Raw genomic sequence first — 24047 nt, forward strand, 5'->3', positions numbered from 1 at the left:
ATAAAATTCGAAAAAAAAAAAAAAAAAAAAAGGTAAATTCCCTTTATATATATATATATATATATATTAAAATTTTAATAATGAAAATAAAATACTGAATTTAAATGAATATGAAAGAATCTGAATGAGAAACGTCAGGCCTTTGACCTTTGCTGGAGCGTTGGGCTCAGCACCACCAGCTGACATGTGAGACTTTTTTAGATGCATTATTAATTATAAAAATAAAATAAGAATCTTTTTTAAAATTACCCAAAGTGAAAAAAAAAAAAGAGTAAATTTAAAACTCAAATAATTGATCTCAAATTAAATTACTTATTTACTGTGACAGTTGTGCAATTAATTAATTTCCATATTTAAACGTGATTGTACTCTGTAATTCCAAAAATACTTTATTAAATGAAACTCATATTTTCATGCTATTTTTTAAATCAGATCGATTTAGTTTATATTAGAATTTAAATGAATAATGGATTTATTTTTTGTTTTTTATTTTCTTCATATTATTTATTCTCATTAAAAATAATATAAATTAAATATATACTATTATGTGTCGGTGCACGTGTCTATGTACTTTCTTCCTAATTTCTTTAATTTTATAATTATTTTTCTGTCCGTCTTTTTCTAAGGCTAATTAAAAAAATATTAAAAAACATAATTATTTTAAATACAAACATTTATTTTCATCATAATTATGATGTATTTATAAAATAATTTGAATGAATAAAACAGGGAGAGATGAATTGATTGTCACCCAAATAAAGTTTAAAATATTATTAATTAATAAAATGTTTTTCAGAGAAATATATTTTTAAAAATTTATAAATCTAACTTTAATTATTAAAATTAAAAAGATGGTTGGTGGGAGAAAAAGAGTAAATAAAAGGGCTGTTTTACTTTTGTGAGATAAAATCTTTTACTTTTTAATTTGTGCTTTTGATAAAATTACATGCTTTTCATTTGCTTTATTTATTTATTTATTTATTTTATTTTATTTAGTTTCTTTTAGATAAATAATACAAGTAGGGGTTATATGGGTGGAGGTCGAGAAATATTTTAGATCAAATCGAAATTTTTGGTGGGTTAAGTTGGTGACACGAGCAATGCAAATAGAGTCATAACCCAACTCAACTCAACTCTCTGTTTCTCTATAATACGTGTTATATTAAAAACTAAAATTTCATAAAACTTAGATATCAAATATTCACAAGTCATAATACATCATAGATCGTTACGCCTTTCGTGCGGGTCGGAACTTACCCGACAAGGAATTTTGCTACCTTAGGACTGTTATAGTTACAGCTGCCATTCACCGAGGCTTTGGTTGCCGACTCTCCTATCATCAGACCACCAACTTCCTTAATCTTTCGACACTGGGCATGCGTTAGCCCCCATACATGGTCTTATGACTTTGCGGAGACTTGTGTTTTTGGTAAACAGTTGTTCTACCTTGGCACTACGACCCCCTTTGTGAGGAGCACCCATTCTCTCGAAGTTACGAGGCTATTTTACTAAGTTCATTAGAGAGAATTGTCTCGCGCTCCTAGGTATTCTCTATGTACCCACCTGTGTCGGTTTCTGGTACACGTACCCTTTTGTTGAAGGTCGTTGAGCATCAAATATCTGTAATTTTATTTTTGCAAAACAAAAATATCAAACTCGTGAAATGACTTGATTTTTTTATTTTTCTAAAATTCAACTAAACCATAATTACATATATATAATCTAACCAACATAATTTTTATGGTTTGGGTTTAGGGTTTAGGGTTTCCTTAAGTCATTTAAAGACTCCTAATCTCGAGATTATATCGAGATTAGATCTAACCATATCAAAATTTAGGACGAAATAAAATATTAAAAAATGTATTTTTAAAAAGAAAAAAAAAATTATTTTATTTTATTTGAGAGTTTTCCAGGAAAAGGGTGGAAATGTGAAAATAAAATACCAAAAAAATAATAATAATAAAAATAAATAGAGAAAGAGAGTGAAATATATTGATGACCAAAACGAATATTGTGCATTAAAGGCAAAAATGAGGACTTGAAATGTCCATATCGCATAAAAGAAGACCCTTTTCAACTCTCTCTCTCTAAAACTTTATTGTTATTTTTATTTTCTTTATATAATATAGTTTGGGTGTCACATAACATAAAATAATTACCCATCTTTCAAATAATAATAATAATAATAAAATACAGATGTCGAATGATTTAACTATTATTGAATAAAATAGATTTAATTAGAAATAGATCCATTGAAGAATGTGGACCAGCAAAATCATCATATCCTCCGACTACATACATTGTAATAACTTGAACTCACCACTAGCAGATATTATCTATTTTGATTTATTACATATCGTTGCTAATTTCACAGTTTCAAAACACGTTTATTAGAAAGAGATTTTCACACCCTTAGAAAAAATGCTCCGTTCTCTCTCTCTAACCGATGTGAGATTTCACAAATAATTTATATAACCTGAATTTATGTAATATGTACTAAATAAATAATAATGTCAATTTTTAACCCGTTAGTAGACTTGGAAATTTTAATTATAAAGAATATTTTTAAATTTTTAAATTTTAAAAAATTATATTATTTCAAAAATTACAATGTTACTTTTTATTTTTAGAATAATACAAAGTGAGTGAAACGAACACACGTTTGAACTAACGGTAAAATGTTGACTTTTTATACGGACCATGTAACAAAACAAAACATTTATGCTTTATAAAAAAAAAATTAAAGCATTTATAAAAAATAAAATAAAAAAAAAGTCAAAAGCGGAATAATTTTCACAAAAAAAAAAAATGAAGACTAATTATCTAATTTTGAGGTATTAAAAATTATAGGTAAGATTAAATCAAAATTTATTAAAAAAATTTATTTTTATTTTAAAATGAAAAAGTGAATACGACGGCGGTGGTCGGCGCGGCGTTGAACGGCGAGTTGAAGAAAGGTGGAGCATTTTCGTCGGTGCACCCTGTTCGAAGCACAATATATATATATATATATATATTATTTTCTCGTAATATGGAAAAAGGGTACATAACATTAATATAATATTTTTAAAAAATATAATAAAAAAGTTGAGATTCAAAGAACAAGAAATATATGTCAAAATTACAATTCTAAGAAAAATGTAAAAAAATTACATATAAAATATTAAAATAATGGTAAAGCAAAACCAACCCATTATATTATATAATATTATAGCTAAGAATTTATAATTTTATTTTCACGAAAAGGATTAAAAAAAAAAAAAAGTTCATAATAAATACACTCTTTTTGAAAATGTGTAAAAAGTGGCATCCACTTGAGATTTTCCCCTTTCTTTTTAATCCTCTTTTGATGATTAGTAATCATTCATTATTAATCAAAATATGATTTATCCCTCTTTTCTATTATTCATTTACAATTTTCTCGACCAATAATATTAATATATAAGACTAATATTGTCTTACATTTAAGGTGACGAGATATAATTAATATGCTTAATTTTGAAGTGACTATGATACTAAAAATAAAGGTGCATATCGATAAGAGACAGTATAGAGCAGTAGAATCTTAGCAGAGATGAGCCATTCTACGTGCACCTGATTAGGATTGAGTTACGGAGTGAGTTACTGAAAATAAAGGTGCATATAGTTGAGAGATGAGAGACAGCGGAGAGCAGAAGAATCTTAGCTGGATGAGCCATTCCACACGCACCCATAGCCATTAGAGCCCATACCCACTCATAGAGTTCTTAGTACTTTTTTTTTTTTTGTTCTTGATTCCACCTTTTCATACACTATCTATCACTCACACTTTCTTTCTCTTTCTCTGTTTGGAGAGAGAGAAGAAAATGTCCCACACAAATCAGTAACCCATTACCGCAAATCTTACTTTCTTCCTTCAATTCTCTCAACCACAATTTCACAATGTTTGATTTCATCATTTTCTTCTTCTTTATTCTCCTGGCTCCTTGCAAATCTTCTGAAATTTCTTCAGCTTCTCGGAGATTGCTTCACCAGCCCTTTTTCCCGTATGATTCTGTGCCTCCGGCGGAGCTCCCGTCGCTTCCGGTACCACCACCGCCGGATCCCAAATACCCATTTTCCACTACCCCTCCTGCAACTCCGGATGGGTCTCCATTCTTTCCGACGTATCCAGGAACTCCTCCTCCGCCCACGCCTGCGAGCATTGCAACGTTTCCGGCGAATATTTCTTCTCTGATTCTCCCTCGTTCGTCTCCGTCTGGTTCCAGTTCTAAGAAGCTTGTTCCATTGGTTGTTGCTGCGGTTGTTTCTGTTGTTTTGGTTGTTTGCATTGCTGGGTTTTTGTACTGGCGGCGGCGTAGCCGCCGTGGGTTGGCTGAGGATAAGACGTTCAGATCCGAAAGTAGTAGCCGCTTGTGTCCGGTTCCGAGTGTTGAAGTCGGTAATGGAATTCCTAAGTTGAGGCATCCTTCTGCTTCTAGCTCTGAGTTTCTGTATTTGGGTACTCTTGTGAACTCGAGAGGAATCAACGATCGTTCCGTTGGGGGAGCTCGTGTGGCTGATCCTAGGCCGTTGGATTCGCCGGAACTTCATCCGCTTCCGCCGCTGAACTTCGGTCGGTCGAATGAGAAGCAAAATGGTGGAAATGGAGATGAGAGATCGATGGGAGATGAAGAGGAGGAGGAATTTTATTCTCCTAAAGGTTCTCTCGGCGCGATTGGCTCGGGATCTCGAAGAGTGTTCGCAACAATGGCGGCTGAAGATTTGCTTGGCAAAACCAGTGATTCGAGCTCCACTTCGTATTCCACATCCAGCGGTTCGGTTTCGCCGGCGAGATCACGTTCTAAGAGTCTTTCTGTATCTCCACCGGCGAGTTTGAGCCCTAGAAGATCTGTTCAAAATGACTCTTCTCATTTCTCTGTTTCTGCTACTGTAGCGACGGAGCAGCTTTCGCCACCATTGACGCCGCCTCTTTCCCACGGCGGAGGGGAATCGGACGATGGCGGCAAATCTCATTGCCCTTCTCCATTGCGTTTATCGACGGAGAAAGCTCCGGAGAAGAGCTCCACCGCATCTTCCTCCCGGAGATTTTCTAATGTTTCAGTTCACAGTGCGATGTTACCAATTTCAGCAACCAACAAGGATTTGGATAATCATGATGAAACGAACAATAATTACGAAGAACAATCTCCAAGACAATCACATAGTTCAGATCCTGATCAGTTTCCTTCTTCTCCTTGTTTATCTCCACTTTCCGATGGAATTTTGGGGAAAATTCAAATTCAATCACCGACAGTTTCAAACGTTTGCGGCTCGGATTCTGATGCGAAATCTAAGCAACTTCCTTACTCATTTACTTCATCTTCACCTTCATCATCACCGGAGAGAGTAGTTCTGGACTCATCTCCGTCAAGAACATCCATTATTTCCGATCAAAACAGGTCGTCACCGTCACCACCATCACCGGAGAGAATTCTGATGAGTGATTCAGATTCATCAAGGAGAACTTTTGACCACTTTGATCAAGATGTTCAATCTTCTTCTGCAGACATCACTTCTACTGATGTGGATCGACTGCAATCTCCTTCGGGCGTTCCTGCCGCTCCTCCGCCACCGCCACCGCCACCACCACTTGCAGCACCTCCTCTGCCTATACGTTGTGAAATGCCCATTTCACCTTCAACACCAATAGGCCAATCCATTCCAATGGCGCCTCCTCCATTAGTGCCTCCATTAAGGCCATTTATAATAGAGACTGTGAAAAATGTCTCACCAGTTCAGCTGCCTTCCTGCAATGGTGAATCATCTGAAGACACTCCAAAGCCCAAGTTGAAGCCATTGCATTGGGACAAAGTGAGGGCGAGCTCCGATCGCGAGATGGTGTGGGATCAGCTCAGATCAAGCTCTTTTAAGTAAGTGAAGTCATCTTCAAGTCTTGGGATTGTTTGTTAGATTGATTGTATCATTAATTGTCGATTCGAACGCTTACTAGAATCGATTTTCATTGCAGAGTGAACGAGGAAATGATAGAAACTCTGTTTGTTGTGAACACTTCCAACTCGAAGGAAACAACTCCACGCCCCATGCTTCCTACACCTAACCAAGAGATCGGAGTTCTCGATCCCAAAAAGTCGCAGAACATCGCCATTGCGCTACGGGCACTTAATGTGACCATAGAAGAAGTTTGTGAAGCTCTTTTAGAAGGTATAACATACATTTCTTAGCTCTCATGGTAAAGGTTTAGCATCTTTCATTTTGCTCTAGAAAATCTTTGCTGTACATGAAGATTTGGGCATAGTTTCTTGTTCATGATACGAAGAATAAGCTGCAACTGCATTGTGATGCCATCTATCGCACGAATAGTTTCGAAAACAGATCATCGTTTACTCTTCCTTTTCTATAGAAAACCTGCATGTTCTTCAGATCTTCCTTTGTTTTGAATATAGAAGCCAGCTTTTAGTACAACATGTCGACTTGGATGTTTACGTTATCGAGCAACGTTATCAAGTCGGGTCTAGAAACAGAACCTCGAACAAAGTTTAAGTAGGCAATGGTGTCTATTCCAGGCTTCGATGAGTCCCGTCCTGATCAGAAAATGATGATAACATCTTGAGATATGGATGCAGGTAATGCTGATGCACTTGGATTGGACCTACTTGAAAGTTTATTGAAGATGGCTCCAACAAAAGAAGAAGAACGTAAGCTAAAGGCATCCAAGGATGTCTCACCTACCAAGCTTGGCCCTGCTGAGAAATTTTTGAAGGCAGTTCTTGATGTTCCTTTTGCGTTTAAAAGGGTGGATGCGATGCTTTACATGGCAAACTTTGAGTCCGAGATCGAGTACTTAAAGAAGTCGTTTGAAAATCTCGAGGTACTAAAATCCCGTCACCCCCGTAAAGAAAATTGTGTGATGCTCCTATGATTGTTGGATACATGGCTAAAAAGTATTATGAAATTGTAGACTGCCTGCGAGGAATTGAGGAATAGCAGGATGTTCTTGAAACTCTTGGAAGCTGTGCTCAAAACGGGGAATCGCATGAACGTTGGCACGAATCGTGGGGAGGCACAAGCCTTCAAACTCGACACACTTCTAAAGCTCGTCGATGTCAAGGGTGCAGATGGAAGAACCACTCTCCTACATTTTGTTGTACAAGAAATCATCAGAAGTGAAGGAGCTCGTCTTTGTAGCATGAGCCAACCTCCAAACTCCAACCTGAGCGACGATGTCAAATGCAGGAAAATCGGCCTGCAAGTTGTTTCAGGTCTCAGCTCGGAACTCGCCAATGTGAAGAAAGCAGCATCAATGGATTCCGATGTGCTCAGCGGGGAGGTCATCAAGCTTTCTAGAGGACTCGACAACATCAGGGAGGCTCTGTGTTTAAACGAAGCAGCGGGGACAAATCAAAGCACAGAAAAGTTTTCCGAGTCGATGAATAGATTCTTGAACATGGCAGAAGTGGAAATCATCAGAATTCAAGCCCATGAAAGCGTTGCATTATCTCTAGTAAAGGAGATCACAGAGTACTTCCATGGCAACTCTGCCAAAGAAGAAGCTCATCCATTTAGAATCTTCATGGTGGTGAGAGATTTCCTAACGATCCTGGACAGGGTCTGCAAGGAAGTCGGGATGGTAAACGAGCGAACGATCGTGAGTTCGGCACATAAATTTCCAGTTCCAGTGAATCCAACAGTACCACAAGCATTTCAAGCTCATCAAAAAGTGCAGAAATACAGTTCATCTGATGAAGAAAGTGGATAATATCTTCATGGAGGGGTAAAAACTGGATGATCAGGTAGCTTTTTAATTTGTTTTGTCTCTAGAAATTGTGTGGTTCCACAATTTCTACTTGTGTAAATGCCATTGTAAAAGATTTTGAACTGAGTTCTTGTAGAAGATATATATATATATATATAAAGAAATGATATACCTACTAATTGGTGAAATTGAGATGCATTTTCTCGAGCTCCCGAAATAGATATTATGGACGGGATTGAAAGGATAAGTCATTCTACTCTTGTAGCATACCATATCCCAACGTACAGACGTAATTTTTCTACTCTGATACGTGTTCGTAATGTTGGTGTCTTAACACCGATACTCGCACCGACTAATTACCTTATTGGGGCTCAATGAGTGAGCACCTTTGCTTCGTGATGCACTGCAGCTGAAACTCAACGCTTGAGGTTCCAACCATGGGTGTTCCGATGGTGGTGCAGTGGACCGACGCTCGACACTTGAGGCTCCGAAATTAAGACTCCAGTTCCGATGGTGGTGCAGTGGACCGACGCTCGACACTTGAGGCTCCGAAATTAAGACTCCAGTCGACATGCCGGCATCGTGCGGCATATGGCGGTGGCGGGTCGATTCTTGAAAATCATTGATCGAGTGTCTTGTGTTTAAAATCTTTTTAGAATTATATCATACATAAGAACAAATGGCAATCATCTATATTTTGAATATGGCTCATTCTTTGGCTATGGATTCACCATACATCAAATTCAGCAGTCTGAAATAAAAGAGCTGAGAATCAAGAATCAATTTTTATGTCTCTATGTGGAGAAGTCTACTGGAAGATATCATCAGAACTCGGTCTGGTTCGATTCTCTATCGAGACTAAGCTTCAAGAATACAGAAGTTTTCTAGCGTCATGAGCTAAACACGGTGTGGGTGTTTCAGTAATTATCAAACTGAACTCAGATAGCAAAAGAAACAGCGCCCGAGTTCGGTTTGGTTCAATTTGATTTAGCGTTCTTTAGTTCAGAAGAAAGAGCATATGATACAAGAATACAAGAACACGAAAATAACTTGCCTTCAAAGTGCCGAGTGAACCTTCCATTACGAAACATCCAGCCACCAGAGCTTAAGAGTTCTACGAGCATCCATAACCGATCAAGTCGAAGCTTAGTCCAATCAAGCTAGAACAATGAAGTCGCACTCTTCAATGTCTTGCTTCTAAAAACACTCATAGATCCTGTAATCTTGAAGGTTCAGTCCCGAAATCCATTCCAGCATTCAGAAGGCATACTCGAGATCTTATCCTAACGGTTAACCTGCAAAGGAGCGAGCTATCAATCAATCTAGTCCAGTAAAACAAAGGAGTTAATCCTCATAATCTACTCTCTACCAACAATGTGCAGCCCATTTAACAGAATATTGAATGTTTTCTCATTCATCAGTTTATCCCTCTTCTTCAACTCATCAAGCAAATCAAACGCGTCACTATCCCGTCCTTCCCGACATAATCCTTCCAAGAGGGTTCTGTAAGTAAGCATATCCGGTGCCCGGGAAGTACTCAACATGTCAAAGCAAACCTCAATGGCTTCGTCGAATCGGCCTTCCATAGCTAGACTACAAATGAGAATCATATAGGTACTGCTGCTAGGGGACAGACCTTTAACTCTCATTTCCTTGTAAAATTCCAATCCTTGTCCAACTCTTCCTTTCTCACACAACCCTTTTGCAATGTAACCATATGTATATGCATTTGGTTCACAACCATACAACCCCATTTCCCGAAAAACTCGAATCGCTTCATCGACTTCAAGACACTTAGAAAAAGCTTTGATGATCATGTTCAACACAAACGTATCAGGAATCACACCAGAGGATTTCATTTGCTTCGTTAACGATCGAACCGAATGTAAATACACATAACATACATTCAACTTATTGAATCTCCTAAGCAGTGAATTGAACAGCATTGCATAAGTTTCAAGGTTAGGTTTGCAGTCATCAGATTTCCACATTTTCTTGTACACATCAAAAGCTCGATTAAACAGAAACCTCCGACCACAGCAAAACCTAATCACAGAATTATAAAGCGGCACACTCATTTCACAAGCACCAGCAAGTACCTCTTCGACGAGGGTTTCGGCAAGGTGGTATCTCCGGCGGCAAATTAGGATCTTAATGATTGTTAGATAGGTTAAATCGTTGTGTTTATAGCCGCGCTGTTGAGCCGTCCACCGGAAGAGATCGAGGGCGAGATCGGGGTCAGATTGGGCTTGCAGAGCCTCGTTGACATCGGAAGGGGAGAATCCGGGCTTGAGCTTTTGGACCCATGTTTCGAATTGCTTCTCGAGCGGAGTTTGGGAGCGAACTTTTTGGATTGGGAGGCTAAAATTTTCGGGGGGTTGAGAAGGAAGAACAGTGGATGGTGATGGTGATGGCGAGCAAAGAGAACGGCGGTGGAGATTGTAAGGAAGAATGGGATTGGGAAGAGATTGAAACGGTGATGAAAGGGGATTGCGTTTACGGGAAGCTGAGAGGACCGGGCGGAGGAATTTTCCGATCATCGTCAGACGACGGCAGTGACGGTGGCGGTGCTTGAAGGTGCGGACGAAATGGAAAGTGGACCTAAGAGGAGGGTTGGGTTGTGGGTTTTTGGTAATTGAAATAGTGGGCTCAAATTGGGGGGAAAAAAGGGTTTGATCCATTACCCACAAAGAAGGGAACAAAAACTCACCATGAGCAGTTGGCTGACGAATAGGAATTTAGGCCGTAAAAGAAAGGTACCGACCTCCACTGGCATTTGGCTTTCCTTATCTACATGCGCACTGAGCCAGCACCGAAAAAAAAGAGAATTGAAGAAAGTCAACTCGGAATTGGGGTTGGGTTCAATTAGATTGAACTAATTCACACACAAGCATTCGTGGTAAAAATTAGGTTAGTCGGGCCTAAAGAATTGACTAGTTTTTTAATACGAGATATCTACCCTGGTCACATTTGCACGATTGACGCATTTAAAGGAATTCATGATCAACTCATTGAATCATTAGTAATTCATGCAAGGATTGGTCACCGAAACTAACTAAAAAAAATTATCCAGTAGAGTAAAAGTAAATGATTCGCGGCCAATAAATGATTTAAACATCATATTTACATAAATATCCGATTTTTTTTTAATTTTAATTTTTTAGATTTTACATAAATAATTGGGAGAGAAAATGGTAAAAAGTAAAAAGTATATTTCAGGGTAAAAAATAGTTTCAATATGAAAATGGGAATTATAGGAGAGTTAAAAATAGAAAGGTAAATAGCATTGTGAAAATTGAGGGAAATTACTTTTTTTTCCTTATATTTTTGAAAAGAAATTACTTTTTTCTTTTTCTTTTTCTTTTTTCCCCTTTTTCATAGGAAAAGAAATGGGCTTTGGGAGTAGAAAACATAAAATAAAAAGGCCAATACTTTTTAAATGAAACATTTCTTTTTTTACTATTCGTTTTTACTTCATAAAGCTGTTAAACTCTTTAATTATTTTTTATATTTTTTTTTTATCAACAACTATCAATTAAAAAATCATTTTGTTTTCGAGATACATTTAGCTATAATAAATAAATAATTAAATGTAAATTTGGCTTTCTCCTAATTTTTAAAAATTTGAAATTAAAATTAAAATAATAATTATTTTCAAGCTGGCATGGGATAATTAGAGAATAAATTTTTATTTTTTATTTATTCTATTTGTTTTTTGTTTTTTTAATAATAAATAATGGAATTAGAAACTTCCACCAAAGACAATTCCAAAACCTTAATTCCAGAATTTACGGTTCGTTAGAACCACCATATGTGGCCTTCCCAAAAAATAATAATAACCAATTAATAAATCGGATAATTAAATAAATTAAACGTATAATATAATAAATAGTACTATACTCACATTGAAATTAATAAGTAATATTTATAATAATTTAAAAAAATAATTAAAAAAAAATGCATTGGATACTGAAGCAGGCGAGGGACTGGCTACCGAGGCTACGATGGAAGGCTGAAGAAGAAGGCAACTTGTGTTGTTTGCAGAAAATTAATTAAAGTGACTGTCGGTCACCCTTCACTCCTAACGGCTCAATTCCTTTTTTGCCCTTTTCTCTGCCCTCCCTTTTTTCCTTTACGGTCACTGCCCTACTTTTTTAAGGCTCTCCTTTTTCAAATAAATTTCACAAATTAAAAATTAAAAAAAAAGTCATATTATTTTCTATTTTTAAATAAAAAAATCAAATTAATACAAATCCACTTCAAACTCCCCATAATTTTAAAAAATCTCATGCAAGTTAGGTCGTGGTTGCATTGGCTGCAACCCGAGTGTGACACTTTAAATATGTCGTAGTAGTGTGATAAAGCTAATGTGGCAATTGACCTCGATTGTAATGACTATCCCAAATCAAGGGTTATAATTGTCAAATAATTTTTTTTTATTTTTTAAATAATAGTATATCATATTTAATACAAATTTAAAATTTTGTTAGTTCCTGATTCATTTAATTTAATAAAATTGAAGTCCAAAAATAAATAAATAAATATATATATATATATATTTTTTGTGAATTAAAAAAAACCAATTTAACTTTTATGCTTTTCTTCATCCCTCTCAGCACAGATTCTCTCTCCCTTTCTGCACTGCACATGGCCCAATCCCCTTTCCTTTTCATTTATTTATTTAAATGAAACTTATTAAAAAAAATTAATACCATATTTACCCCCAACACTAATTACTATTATATCTTCCCTTTAATTTTTAATTTTGATTTTAATTTATTAGATGAAAAATTAATTTTGAATTTATATTAAAAACATATTTAATTAAATCACAATTTTTTTAAAAAAATAAAAAATTCAACCCTAGAATTAAAAATTTAAAATGAATTAATTAGTTACGTCAAATTAACAAATTAGTATTGTTCATGAGATAATGAAACTAAAATATTCCATATTTGTCCCCAACGAACATTGACGAGGCACACTCCTCTTTCTTCATCTTCTATATCACCATCGTTCCTCAATACCTACTCTCTTCATTTCCGCCATTGTTACTCAGCTTCTGCAACAATGGCGATTCCCTTCTCCTCTCTCCTCTTAGCATTCTACTTTCTCTCACTAACAAGTATTCTCAGTGCCCTTCTTCATTCTTCATTCTTCCTCCATTTCTCTGTTTCTCTGTTTCTCTCTAATCTTCTCCACATTCCTTTCTTGCAGGTGCAAAGATCTCCACTCTCGTCGGAATCAACTACGGCCAGCTCGGCAACAACCTCCCTCCGCCGCCCGATTCCGTCGATTTGATCAAATCCCTAAACGCCCAAATCGTTAAAATCTATGATGTCAATCCCCAAATCCTCAAATCCCTAAACAACTCTGATATCAAAGTATCCGTCATGGTCCCTAACGATCTTATCATCAACATTTCGTCTAATCAGAACCTCGCCGATCACTGGGTTCGTACCAATATCCTCCCGTTTTACCCACAGATCAAAATCCGGTACCTCCTTGTCGGAAACGAAATCATCTCCTCCACCGGCAACCAAACCTGGATCAGTTTGGTGCCGGCGATGCGCCGAATCAAACGCTCCTTGAAAATTTATGGGATTCATAAAGTGAAAGTTGGAAGCTCCTCCGCCATGGATATTCTTCAATCGTCGTTTCCGCCGTCGAACGGGACTTTTCGGGCGGATATTTCCGATCGGGTCATGAAACCGATGTTGCAGTTTCTGAACCGGACGAAATCGTTCTTCTTCCTCGATGTTTACCCGTTTTTCCCTTGGGCTTCCGATCCTGTCAACATCAAACTCGATTACGCGCTATTTGAATCGAAGAACATCACGTATTCGGATCCGGGTTCGGGTTTGACCTACACGAATCTCTTCGATCAGATGGTGGATTCGGTGATTTTCGCGATGAAGCGTCTTGGGTACCCGGATATTCGCGTCTTCATCTCCGAAACCGGCTGGCCCAACGGTGGCGATTACGACCAAATCGGCGCCAACATCCACAACGCCGCCGTGTACAATCGCAATATCGTGAAGCGCGTCACTGCCAAGCCGCCAGTGGGGACTCCAGCTCGACCGGGGTGGGTACTGCCGACGATTATATTCTCTCTGTATAACGAGAATCAGAAACCGGGTCTTGGTACAGAGAGGCATTTCGGCCTATTATACCCAAACCGGTCGGCCGTGTATGAGATGGATTTGAGTGGGAAGACGCCGGAGGCAGATTTTAAGCCGCTACCGGCGGCGGAGACTAACGAGCCGTTCAAGGGGAAGATTTGGTGCATGGTATCAAGGGGGGCCAATAAGAGTGAGGTTGCAGGGGCATTAGCGTGGGCTTGTTTACAAGGGAATAAAACCTGTGAACCGATACAGAAAGGCGGTCCGTGTTACGAACCGGATTCTTTGATACGACATGCGAGCTTTGCGTTTAGTTCGTACTGGGCCCAGTTTAGAAAGGTTGGTGGGACCTGTTACTTTAACGGGCTGGCTACTCAGACCATCAAGGACCCAAGTAAGTTGATTTTATTTTATTTTATTTTATTTATTAACGTTTTTAAAAATTCTAAATATTTAAAGTTTATTAATTAAATTTGAAATTTTATTTCTCAGGTTATGGAAAGTGCATGTTCCCGAGCGTCACTCTGCAAGGATGATGACGTAATAAATAAATTTTAATGAGTTTTATTTTTCGTTTCTGTTTTTATTTTTTATTTTTAAAATTTAAATTTCATGGTTGATTTAGGAGGGTAGTTTGGGCATCCCATTTCCCTAGGATATTAACTACGGAATGGCTGAAGACTAGTTTTATTTTATTTTATTTTATTTTATTTTATTTTGTTGGTAAGAAAGAAATGGGCGCCCAAATCACCTTTCCATTTTCACTAATTCCACTCACTATTTTTCTGACATCTATTGCCACGCGTGCAACCACCTTTTCAACGCCATTTTTATGTCCACAACGGCTACTTTTCGTACCTGCAAATATGAAAAATTCAATAATGTTGGTTAATATATATAAAATTAATAACCGTTTAATTTTTTAAAATTTTAGATGTGTATGAATAAATTTATGAATTCAATTTAATAGAGCTGAACGAACGATATAAGTAACTATCTTCGTCTTACCTCGAAATATCTTTGTTAGATGAAAGTGTCACACATTGGTTAATTTAGGGAATGATCATGAGTTTATAATCTAAGAATATACTCTCCATTAGAATGAGGTCCTTTGGGAAGTCCAAAGCAAAGTCATTAGTGGAGAGTCGTGTTCGTCTAACAATCTTTAGCTCTCTCTCATGTCTCCCATTGTCATAACATGTTGAATCATTTTTCGTCAATTTCATAAATACGTCAAATGGTAGGAGCTTCGTTCTTTTAACACTCAGGACAGAACCTCGCAACAGAAAAGAGCAAAAGCAATCGATCAATCGACCTGCTTGTCCCTCTAACATGATCTGAATTTGATTTTGATGGCCGACATAGATCTCATGACTATTTGACACCAATTATCTAGAGGAATGAGTTTGGGAGATGTTATGCCATTAACATATCCTCTCTGTTTTTTTTTTTTTTTTTTTTTTTTTTTTTTTTTTTTTTTTNCACCGAATATTCCATTTTCAAATCCCAATTATTCCCATTATATTCCTATTTGAACAGAATAAATAAATAAAAATTCCTCAGTTCTCTGATATATTCTTTGATTTATTCCTCCAATCAAAACCTCCTCTATATAATTCCAACCAGATCGCCGTCTAAAATCACCCAAAAAAAAAAAAAAACTAATTAATGGCGATTCTTCACCGGCTCATCGGAAATCATGACCGGCGCCAGCAGCCACAGCCGATCTTCGGAAGCGAACACTCGGCCGACGAGTGCCTTTCTGAGATGGTGGTTGATTTTTTTGAAGGCGGTGAATGCCGGAGTAGCTCGCCGGCAGGTGATTTTTTTGACGCGACGGGGATGAATGTTGAGGAGACGGATTGTACGGAGGCGGTGGGTGAAATTCGAAGAATGGTAGCTTTGAACGACGGCTATGTGGAGCTTTATAGAGAACTGCTTGTGGGTGATGTTATGGAAGCGGCGGCGTCTTCGTCGAACGGTGACATTTCGCGGCGGAGGTTGGTGATGATCCTTCGTGAGCTTCATCATGATGCGGCGATTTGTAAGACGAAATGGGGAGGCTCCTATTGTGTCGCCGCCGGTGACTATGAATTCGTCGACGTCGTTAGTGGAAAAAATTCGGCACTCAAAATTCAAATGTTAATAATTATTATTATTTTTTTAGCAAGTTATTATGATCGAATTCATTTATCAATAGGTACTTGATCGATACAAACTTTCCAGCTCAGTTTGAAATCGCAAGGCCGACAATCCAATATACAAAGATAGTAAAATCTCTACCTTTAATTTTCATCGGAACAACGGAAGAGTTGTAGAAGATCGTGAGAATCATGTGTGATGCCGCAAAGAGATCACTAAATCTTACGAAACTTATAGTACTACCATGGGCGAAGAAATGGTTACATGCAAAATAATGGTTGGGGCCCTATCATCGAATAGTAAATCCAACTTTTGACAAGTTTTCAACGTCTGCATTAAAAAACACAACTCATTGGCCGGTGAAGTGCCGGTGGATTGGGTTAGATGCTACCTCTTCCATGGAAGTTAAAGATAGACAAACGATACCTGCCAAATCCTTATATAAATAATAATTTTTTTTATAAAATTAAGTGGATAAGATATTAATTCTAATTTTATTCTATTATTGAGCTCATTATTATTTTATGAATAATAATTTGATTTATAATTATTAGTAATTAATTAAAAAATATATATACATATATATATATATATAGATACATTCCGAAAAAGAAAATAAGAAAAAAAAAAGAGGAAAGAGATCCCCCGCCAAATTCTTCAGGAGGGTCGAAAATGGCGGCTTCGCGGCTTCACTTCACTGGAAGCAGTGTAGGATGAACAGTGCTGAAGATTCTCCATTATCTTCATCTTTATGCCCTTCTGATTCTTCCTTCTCAGTTTGTAATTCTTATCTTCATAAAATGCGATCCCAAACCTCATCAAACGAAGTCTGTGTCGGGTTAGACTACGATCCTGATCGCTTGCTGAAGCCCTTAGAAACGACGCAATCTCTCCACCATGAGCAACCGACCCGAACGTGGGAAGGATAATCCCTATGTTCAATTCTCTGCTGCCTCATCGTCATCTGCTCAACCTGGGAAGCGTTCGTCTTCTTTAACTCTAATCCCTTCCGTTCTCTCTGTGATGATTTAGGGTTTTGATTTGTTCTTTTGAAATTTTGGATTATGTTCAGGTGATACGATGTGGGATGCGTTAGGTCGCTGCGGTAGGATGTTGGAAGATTATGGAAAAATGGCAGGGGAGGCTGTGGGAAACGTCTGGCATCACAGTTAGTTTTTTTCCTCGATCAAATTTTATTTTCTATCAAACTTCTGTTTTCAGTAAGAAAATTTGTTCCTTCATGCTGAAAATCTTAATATATTGTTCAATAATTTCCTTTGTATTTGCGTAGTTTCTCTGTTCTTCATCAAATTTGTTCCTTCATGCCGAAAATCCTTATATAATGTTCAATAATTTCCTTTGTATTTGCATAGGATTTATTTTAGCTTCCGATGAACGGATTCTAATAGTGAAACAGTTCCTGCTCGATCAGGTTTCTTCTTGTGAACTTAGGTGATACCCAAGTCACGTTGATGAACTTACATGTATGTATCTAATAGGTCTATCGTTAAAAAGTATCTAATAACTTGTTAAACGTTTATGTTTGTGTGTAATAGATTCCCCAATTTCAAGAACTATGTACATGGTTTTTAAACTTTCAATTTCGTGTTTAATAAGTCTTAAAACTTGTAACTTTGTGTCTAACTTTTAAATTTTGGCTACATATTCACCCTTATTTAAATTTGACAAACCTATTATACATAAAATTAGATGTTTTTGTCTAATAAAACATTAAACTTTTGATTTTCTGTCCAATAGGGTTGTGAACTCCAAAAAAAAATGTTGAATAAGCTAAGAACTAATTAGACACAAAATTGAAGGCGTAAGGACTTCCTAGACGCTTTTTAAAGGAGTTTGACACAAATCGGTAATATCACCATTTGGGTGGCATCTAATAGAACTGAGAAAGAACATGTACGAATGAGCCAATTTTGTTTTGGTAGGGCCGCTAGTGTTCTTTCTATATTGCTTGCTTCCTTGCCTTGAGTGTTGAATCTTTCTTTTATTGCGCTTAGATGCATGCCAAGATTTATTAGCTCCTAATGCAAATATGTTTTGACAGTAAAAGTTAGTCCAAGCATTGCAGATGCTGCAAAGGCCCGGTTTGTCCAAGGGACAAAATTACTTGCCGAAGGAGGACCTGAAGGAGTATTCCAGAGTACGTTTGGTGTTCTTCCTGGAGAGAAATACTTGCACTCGTATGCTTGCTATCTGTATGCCCCCTCTGGCCCTGTGAATGGGACTCTTTACATATCCACAAAAAGACTGGCTTTCTGTAGTGAATCCCCTGTCGGTAACTCTCCATCTCCTGGCCGGCCACAGAGTGCCTACTACAAGGTATGGTTGACCCATTTATTGGGGACGCTTTAGTTGTGATATAACTAAAAATGAAGTATTTCTCAAATTTATATCAAAGTTTAGTTACTTCTTCGCATTTTCAGCATGGATTTGAGTGGATTACTATAAAGCTTCTTGCATAATAAGCATTAAAATGTGTTCTTGACTGTTCTCTTTTTTGACACGAGTACAATTGGGATATATGTCAAATTCTGGATAAAAACATGAAATCTACCGGCCTCAGATGTTAAGATGAATTTTAACCATATGAAATCTACTCGGACTACATGCGGGACAAATCCCATTAAAAATAGATGGTGTGAGTTTGTCAAATGTTCGACAAAGAGACTGCCATTTGGGGCCTATAGATTCCATATCCACTCGAGGACAGAATAGCATAACTTAGTGACTAGGAGTGTAGGGAGAGCCTGTTGTGCCTTGTTTTTGTTTGACCGGCCTATCCTCTTTCGAGAAGCAAGCTCCTTCTGGTTGTCCAGTCCTTGGACAGCTCTCGGTTTTTGAGCATGTTGGGAGATTAGGTGACAGTTTCAAGACTCGAAAGCTTGACGAACAAGCAAATCAAGCCCTAACTATTTCTTTGAGTAAAGGTTTTTTTCCTTTACTAGTCAAGTGGTAAGGTAGGACGTATCTTAGGCCATTTTCCCCTTACAATGATTCTCGGTTTTCTACTGAAGTCAATGGTATGCCTAAACTATGGGATCACGAGTCCTAGTTGGTTAGAAGCTTGCCTGATATTTTTGGCCAACCCCCAGTCCACCTCCACAATACCTGGCTAAAGGTAATACAATAATCATATATCATCCAAGTAAAAGAAGATAGTAAACTGCTTTGAAGGAGTCTAGACTCGAAATTGGATTATTTTTTAGAAACCCTGACTTCTTGAAGTTGGCTTCAAATAGTTCTACCAGAAATTTCTTCGTAGTTCTTACTGAGTTCATGGTTTAAAAGATAATTACTAAGAGCATGCAAAATCGAAAGAAACAAAACTTAGCTGATAAATTGAAATGAAAATTTACCATAAGAAAAGGCGTTCTGAGCCCTGGATCTTGTTTAGCTACTCCAATTATGTTGCACAGATTAGAACTTGATTTGCATCTATTCCTCTTAGATATCTGAACAATGTTGACTTGAATTAATTGGAATGTTGGCAGAATGAATCTTTAGCTTAGCTATGGGATTTTCTGAGCACTTAACTATTTAGGATCTTCTGCAAATTTTTAGTTGAGCCATCTCTCAAGCATATTTATCAATTTGTAGGTGGTGATAGATCTGAATCGCCTGGCAACAGCCCACCCTTCTCCAAATCTTCTCAACCCCTCAGAAAAAGACATTCACATAGTCACAAAGGATGGGTATGAGTTCTGGTTCGTAGGATTTTTATCGTTCAGCAGTGCTCTGAAGAGTTTAAACGAGGCACTAATAAAGCACTCCCATGCCTAGTTTGAATGAACTCAAATGATCTCATCATGCCTTTGTCTTTGTTACTTGTAGTGTGCTTGCTTTTGTTCTAATAAGATGTTGCAGTTTGTTGGATGTGTGTCTTGAAAAAGCTGTGTACGTTATGGTGGTGGAAATAAAATAAGGGTTCCTTTAACTTCAACAATGCTTTGTAAATCTTGTAGAAACGATGCCTTCTGGACGTGTGAATTGATCATTTGTTTTGCCCTCTCTTTGAAATTTTGAAGGATGATTTTGGAGATGGAAATGGTATATATGCTTCCTCATGTTAACTCCCTTACATTTTTTGGATGGATTAGTTTTTCATCTCTTACCGTATCGGCTCGTCAAACAAAAAGGTTTGTCGTACAATTTTAGCGATTACAAAAATCAAGGAGTATCTTCCTCTTCTTTAGTGTCTGAACAAATACTTTGCCCAATTCTTTTGAATCTCGGCCCGATTTATTATGTTAGGGCCACCGAACAAACTTGGATAAAATGCTACTAATATCTTTAGTTATTATTGCAATTCTCTAAAGAAATCAATTATAAATGGTTAGTTTTACCAGTGTGACAATTTATAGATTTTAGTTAAATTGAAACCTTGTTTAATTAATTTACGAATTTTTAATTTTATATTTAATAGGGAGGTGAATTTGTAACGGTTATTAAAACTTTGAACTTTGTTGGTTTTTAAAAAAGTTATTAAAATTTATATTAGATACTAAATTCAAAATTTTAATTTTTAGGGTTATTTACTCAATATAGTTTTAAAAATATTAAATATATAAATTATTAACTTTTCATACTTTCTTATTGAAATCATGAAGTTCTCTAGAAAAATGGCATCCCCAATAACACAAAAGCCTGGCCAAATTCCTTTCGTCGAACTTGGCGGGCTTTCCATGCCTACTAACAATGAAGTTCTCTTTCCCCTGTTTTCTCTATCCCTCTAGCTCAACCATGGCTATACTCACTACCGTCGTTCTCTGAATCATTTCCTCAGTGAACCAATGCTTCCAGAGTTTCTATCATGATCAAAGAAATCATCTCGAGTATTGCCGATTGGTGGTCGAAGAAACTCTCACTTGAATGGATTTTATTTCATTCACTGAGTTCTTTAATGCTGAAAGAAGCCGTGCAGCAGCTCGTTTCGTGTCGTTGGTTGTCGGTAAGATTCCCCAATAACTTCGTCATCATCTTCACAGTGTTTTGATTCTCAATCCTGATTATGATCTTCTTAAAACCGAGACCCATCGTCTTCGTCATCATCTGCTTCTGCATTTCCAAATGGGAAAATTTTGCTTTCTCCTGCTTTGCACTTAAGGTGTTTGTAATAATTCCTCTGTGTATGCTGATGCTCTCTTTTTTGTCCATGTCCAATAGGTAGCGTGTTTGTAATAACACCAGGTGCATTGAGGCTGCAGCAGATAGCGTCTGGAATCATTGTCAGTTCTTTTCTCAATTCAATTTCTTTTCTGAATGTGTTGGTTTTTACCCAAGAATCTAACAAGAAACCCATTGCTTCACTTTGATGTTGAAATAAGGTTTAGTTCTCTCATCTCTTTGACATAACTGGTAAAGCTTACAGTGAATTTGTTCTAAACAATTGAAAGAGTTTCTTTCTGTATAGCAATAGTTTCGGATTTCCCTTAAGTTGTCATTGAGCCCCAAACAATTAATGATAACTTCAAATATCAAATGACATGTTAGAAGTTCAAACAAAACCAACTTTATTTTGCAAGAGTTTGTTTGTTCCTTTTGGCGTTTCTAGAATAATGAAATTGAGTTGAGCATAGTTCATCAACTGAATAGGCATACTATAGCAACCCATGCTTAGATTAGGAATCCAGATTCAGCCCCTAATAGCCTTGGCATTCCCCTACATCCCCCATGACATGGTCACATTACTTACTTCTCTCTTCTAAAAGTGAAGACTATCTCCATAAACAAACACGAGTCCTTCCAACATGTTTTGTCCTCACCGCCGGCATCCTAGGAAAATTTCTAAGAGGTCACCTAACGTAAAACTATTCCAAACAAATCACACTTAACTATGAAGTAGTACTTATGATTGAGCCACCGAAAAAAAAGGTGCACCTTGTTTGTATAGGTAGAGACTTTCACTTCTTTTAAATCTTTCTTAGTCATCCTATCCTTAGGATCGCTCTCATTAGAACATGGTCTCGGTTTATTCATGTACTTCTTTACTCAGAACTAAAAGGTCATGAAATCTCCACTCAATATATTATTAAACTAAAAAAAAAATAAAATAAATAAATAACCCTGAATTTTTATCCATGATTGATGTCTTCTCAAGCTTATTATGTTCTAACCTACCATATATGTTTCTCCAACAGTGAAACTTAGTTCTAGTGTCACTGATGCAGCCATTGGTCAGGCTTCATCAATGGGCGAAGTTACTTACAGAAGGTGACTATGAAAAGTATTCCAGCAGACGTTTGGTTTTACTGATGGAGACAAATACTTGGGCCTTTGCTTGCATCTGAACACTTCCTCTGGGCCTGTAAATGGGACCGTATACATATCCACAAAAATGGTGGCCTTCTATAGTAAGTTTCCTCTTCGTCACTCTTCGTCTCCTGGCCAGCCACAGTGGATCCACGACAAGGTATGTCTGACCCTATTATTCTTGAAAATATTTTTCTCTGATGAATCTGAAACAGAATTGGACATGGAATTTAGGCCATATGTGATAACGTAAAACAAAATGGTGTAAGAGTACTAATAGGAGTTATGTTAGGAATGTTAGTAGAATAGTAGAAAGGGCACAGCAATAATTAACTAGGGGTGTCTTGGCTGTAAATAGAGGGAGTTAGGGACCGTAGAAGAGGGATCATTTTAGAGGGATTGTCCATTCTGGGACTTAGGAGGGAGATGACCCTCTTAAAAGGCTCTTATATGGTAGTTTCTCTTTGACATTGCAATATTTTAGTATCTTGTGTTTTCTGTGTTTGGGTACCTAACAAATGGTTATCTAAATATTTGCTTCTTGTGTTTGATGTGTTTTTTGAATTTTGAAGAAAAGATAAGATTGAATGGATACAGAACTACTCATATGTTTGAGAATCTGAGACCCTCTAGAAAAAGTTACTACTGACAACTGTCACTAATCACGTCCCCACCTACATGTACTTTTCTCATCTAACTCGTAGTGAGGGCCATGTTTCTTTCACTTCCAAAAGATCTTGTTCTAATACTTGTGAGCGAGCTAGATTGTGTGCACCTTGACCTAACCCCTACTACATATAGTTACCAAGATATCGTATAGAATATTAAATCATAGGTAGGTGGCTAGCATGACTTGAAATCAAAAGATAGTAACTAGTTGGTGGCCGAGCTTGTCTGTAGAATTATTCTCTGAACTTGCATTAGTATGGTTATCTTTTATGTTCTTCAGAATTTGAAAGATAGTAGAACTGCAACTTAGGAAACATTTATATGGATTGTTGCAACAGTTTGATTTTAACCCCAGTTAATCACAATTTCACGTGGTTTCTCCTGTGAAATTCAATTCGACATTTTTTCCCCCTCTTTCTTTTTCTTTTCCATTTCGTTACTTGTGATAGAAAATAATTGAAGTCCAAATCCATAAACATTCAAGAACAACGAGCCGCAAATTCAAGAATAGTTATGAAAAGATTTGGGCATATAAGAAAACTAAAATCATATGAGACAAGAGAGAAACATCTAGACTTTTGATATGGATCTGGATCCGAATCTGTGAGGATTAAAATAATGTGTTTACGATCTTCCTCAAGAATATAACTTGGACTTGAAATGAAAAAACATAGTATATTAGGGACTACGTCTCTAGTGGAATGGTATTATTCCTACTGGTCTTCCATAATCTTCTAATCGGATCACTTGAGCCCATAATTCAATGCCATTTACTACACCCATTAAATACTCTAATATAATTTTCCTTCATTTGTTACCCACTTTGAATTAAACAATAAATTGGGCACCGTGGCATCAATGGCAATAGGTGGAGGAACTGAAAATGTAAGAATGCAGTGTCTGATCTGCCAGTAGGATACCATTGATGGAGTGTCAGTTCACAGAAACCATAAGCTCTGATGTGCAGGAACATGTTCTTGATTCCATGAGTAATAAATGAAACCATTTAAAGAGTGAAACAAGAGTTTGCAGCTTTATAAAACTCATTCTTGGGCATCCGTCAATTAATAGATCCTGAACAGACCCCCCCCCCCCCCCCCCCCCCCCCCCCC

At 37.0% G+C, this 24047-nt stretch overlaps 4 protein-coding genes and 2 pseudogenes across 5 annotated transcripts; 5 read left to right on the plus strand and 1 right to left on the minus strand.

Moving 5' to 3' along the window:
* The first annotated feature begins 3767 nt into the window (after positions 1-3767).
* On the plus strand, positions 3768-7933 carry LOC111490927 (formin-like protein 1). The gene is made up of 4 exons (XM_023139585.1): positions 3768-5891; positions 5990-6183; positions 6606-6850; positions 6941-7933. The coding sequence occupies exons 1-4, from the start codon at positions 3922-3924 to the stop codon at positions 7736-7738; spliced, it is 3207 nt and encodes a 1068-aa protein (XP_022995353.1). The 5' UTR covers positions 3768-3921; the 3' UTR covers positions 7739-7933.
* A 468-nt stretch (positions 7934-8401) lies between these two features.
* LOC111490928 (pentatricopeptide repeat-containing protein At3g25210, mitochondrial) lies at positions 8402-10412 on the minus strand. Its single transcript, XM_023139586.1, has one exon. It carries the CDS (start codon positions 10273-10275, stop codon positions 9094-9096), a length of 1182 nt encoding a protein of 393 aa, XP_022995354.1. The 5' UTR covers positions 10276-10412; the 3' UTR covers positions 8402-9093.
* A 2290-nt stretch (positions 10413-12702) lies between these two features.
* LOC111491531 (probable glucan endo-1,3-beta-glucosidase A6) lies at positions 12703-14646 on the plus strand. Its single transcript, XM_023140481.1, has 3 exons — positions 12703-12860; positions 12953-14251; positions 14350-14646. The coding sequence occupies exons 1-3, from the start codon at positions 12806-12808 to the stop codon at positions 14391-14393; spliced, it is 1398 nt and encodes a 465-aa protein (XP_022996249.1). The 5' UTR covers positions 12703-12805; the 3' UTR covers positions 14394-14646.
* Positions 14647-15525: 879 nt separating this feature from the next.
* On the plus strand, positions 15526-16407 carry LOC111491425 (annotated as a pseudogene).
* Positions 16408-16658: 251 nt separating this feature from the next.
* Positions 16659-20056, plus strand: LOC111491446 (GEM-like protein 2). Of its 2 annotated transcripts, none has more exons than XM_023140366.1 (4): positions 16659-16975; positions 17072-17167; positions 18062-18336; positions 19615-20056. In XM_023140366.1, exons 1-4 carry the CDS (start codon positions 16897-16899, stop codon positions 19795-19797), a joined length of 633 nt encoding a protein of 210 aa, XP_022996134.1. In that variant the 5' UTR covers positions 16659-16896; the 3' UTR covers positions 19798-20056. The 2 variants fall into 2 exon arrangements, with proteins under 2 accessions (XP_022996134.1, XP_022996133.1); XM_023140365.1 differs by having other exon boundaries at positions 16660-16981.
* Positions 20057-20827: 771 nt separating this feature from the next.
* LOC111491426 overlaps positions 20828-24047 on the plus strand; it is a 4573-nt pseudogene continuing 1353 nt past the window's right edge.

The sequence above is a fragment of the Cucurbita maxima genome, unplaced genomic scaffold (genome assembly GCF_002738345.1).
Source record: "Cucurbita maxima cultivar Rimu unplaced genomic scaffold, Cmax_1.0 Cma_Scf00016, whole genome shotgun sequence".
Classification (NCBI taxonomy): domain Eukaryota; kingdom Viridiplantae; phylum Streptophyta; class Magnoliopsida; order Cucurbitales; family Cucurbitaceae; genus Cucurbita; species Cucurbita maxima.

Bases quoted from the DNA above. Each gene is read 5' to 3' on its own strand.
- LOC111491446 (XM_023140365.1), top strand. From the start codon at position 16,897: ATGAGCAACCGACCCGAACGTGGGAAGGATAATCCCTATGTTCAATTC. The intron at 17,168-18,061 runs GTTAGTTTTTTT...ATGTTTTGACAG, and splicing joins GGGAAACGTCTGGCATCACA to TAAAAGTTAGTCCAAGCATT. The intron at 18,337-19,614 runs GTATGGTTGACC...ATCAATTTGTAG, and splicing joins CACAGAGTGCCTACTACAAG to GTGGTGATAGATCTGAATCG.
- LOC111490927 (XM_023139585.1), top strand. From the start codon at position 3,922: ATGTTTGATTTCATCATTTTCTTCTTCTTTATTCTCCTGGCTCCTTGC. The intron at 6,184-6,605 runs GTATAACATACA...ATATGGATGCAG, and splicing joins TTGTGAAGCTCTTTTAGAAG to GTAATGCTGATGCACTTGGA. The intron at 6,851-6,940 runs GTACTAAAATCC...ATGAAATTGTAG, and splicing joins AGTCGTTTGAAAATCTCGAG to ACTGCCTGCGAGGAATTGAG.
- LOC111491531 (XM_023140481.1), top strand. From the start codon at position 12,806: ATGGCGATTCCCTTCTCCTCTCTCCTCTTAGCATTCTACTTTCTCTCA. The intron at 12,861-12,952 runs GTATTCTCAGTG...CCTTTCTTGCAG, and splicing joins CTACTTTCTCTCACTAACAA to GTGCAAAGATCTCCACTCTC. The intron at 14,252-14,349 runs GTAAGTTGATTT...TTTATTTCTCAG, and splicing joins TCAGACCATCAAGGACCCAA to GTTATGGAAAGTGCATGTTC.
- LOC111490928 (XM_023139586.1), bottom strand. From the start codon at position 10,275: ATGATCGGAAAATTCCTCCGCCCGGTCCTCTCAGCTTCCCGTAAACGC.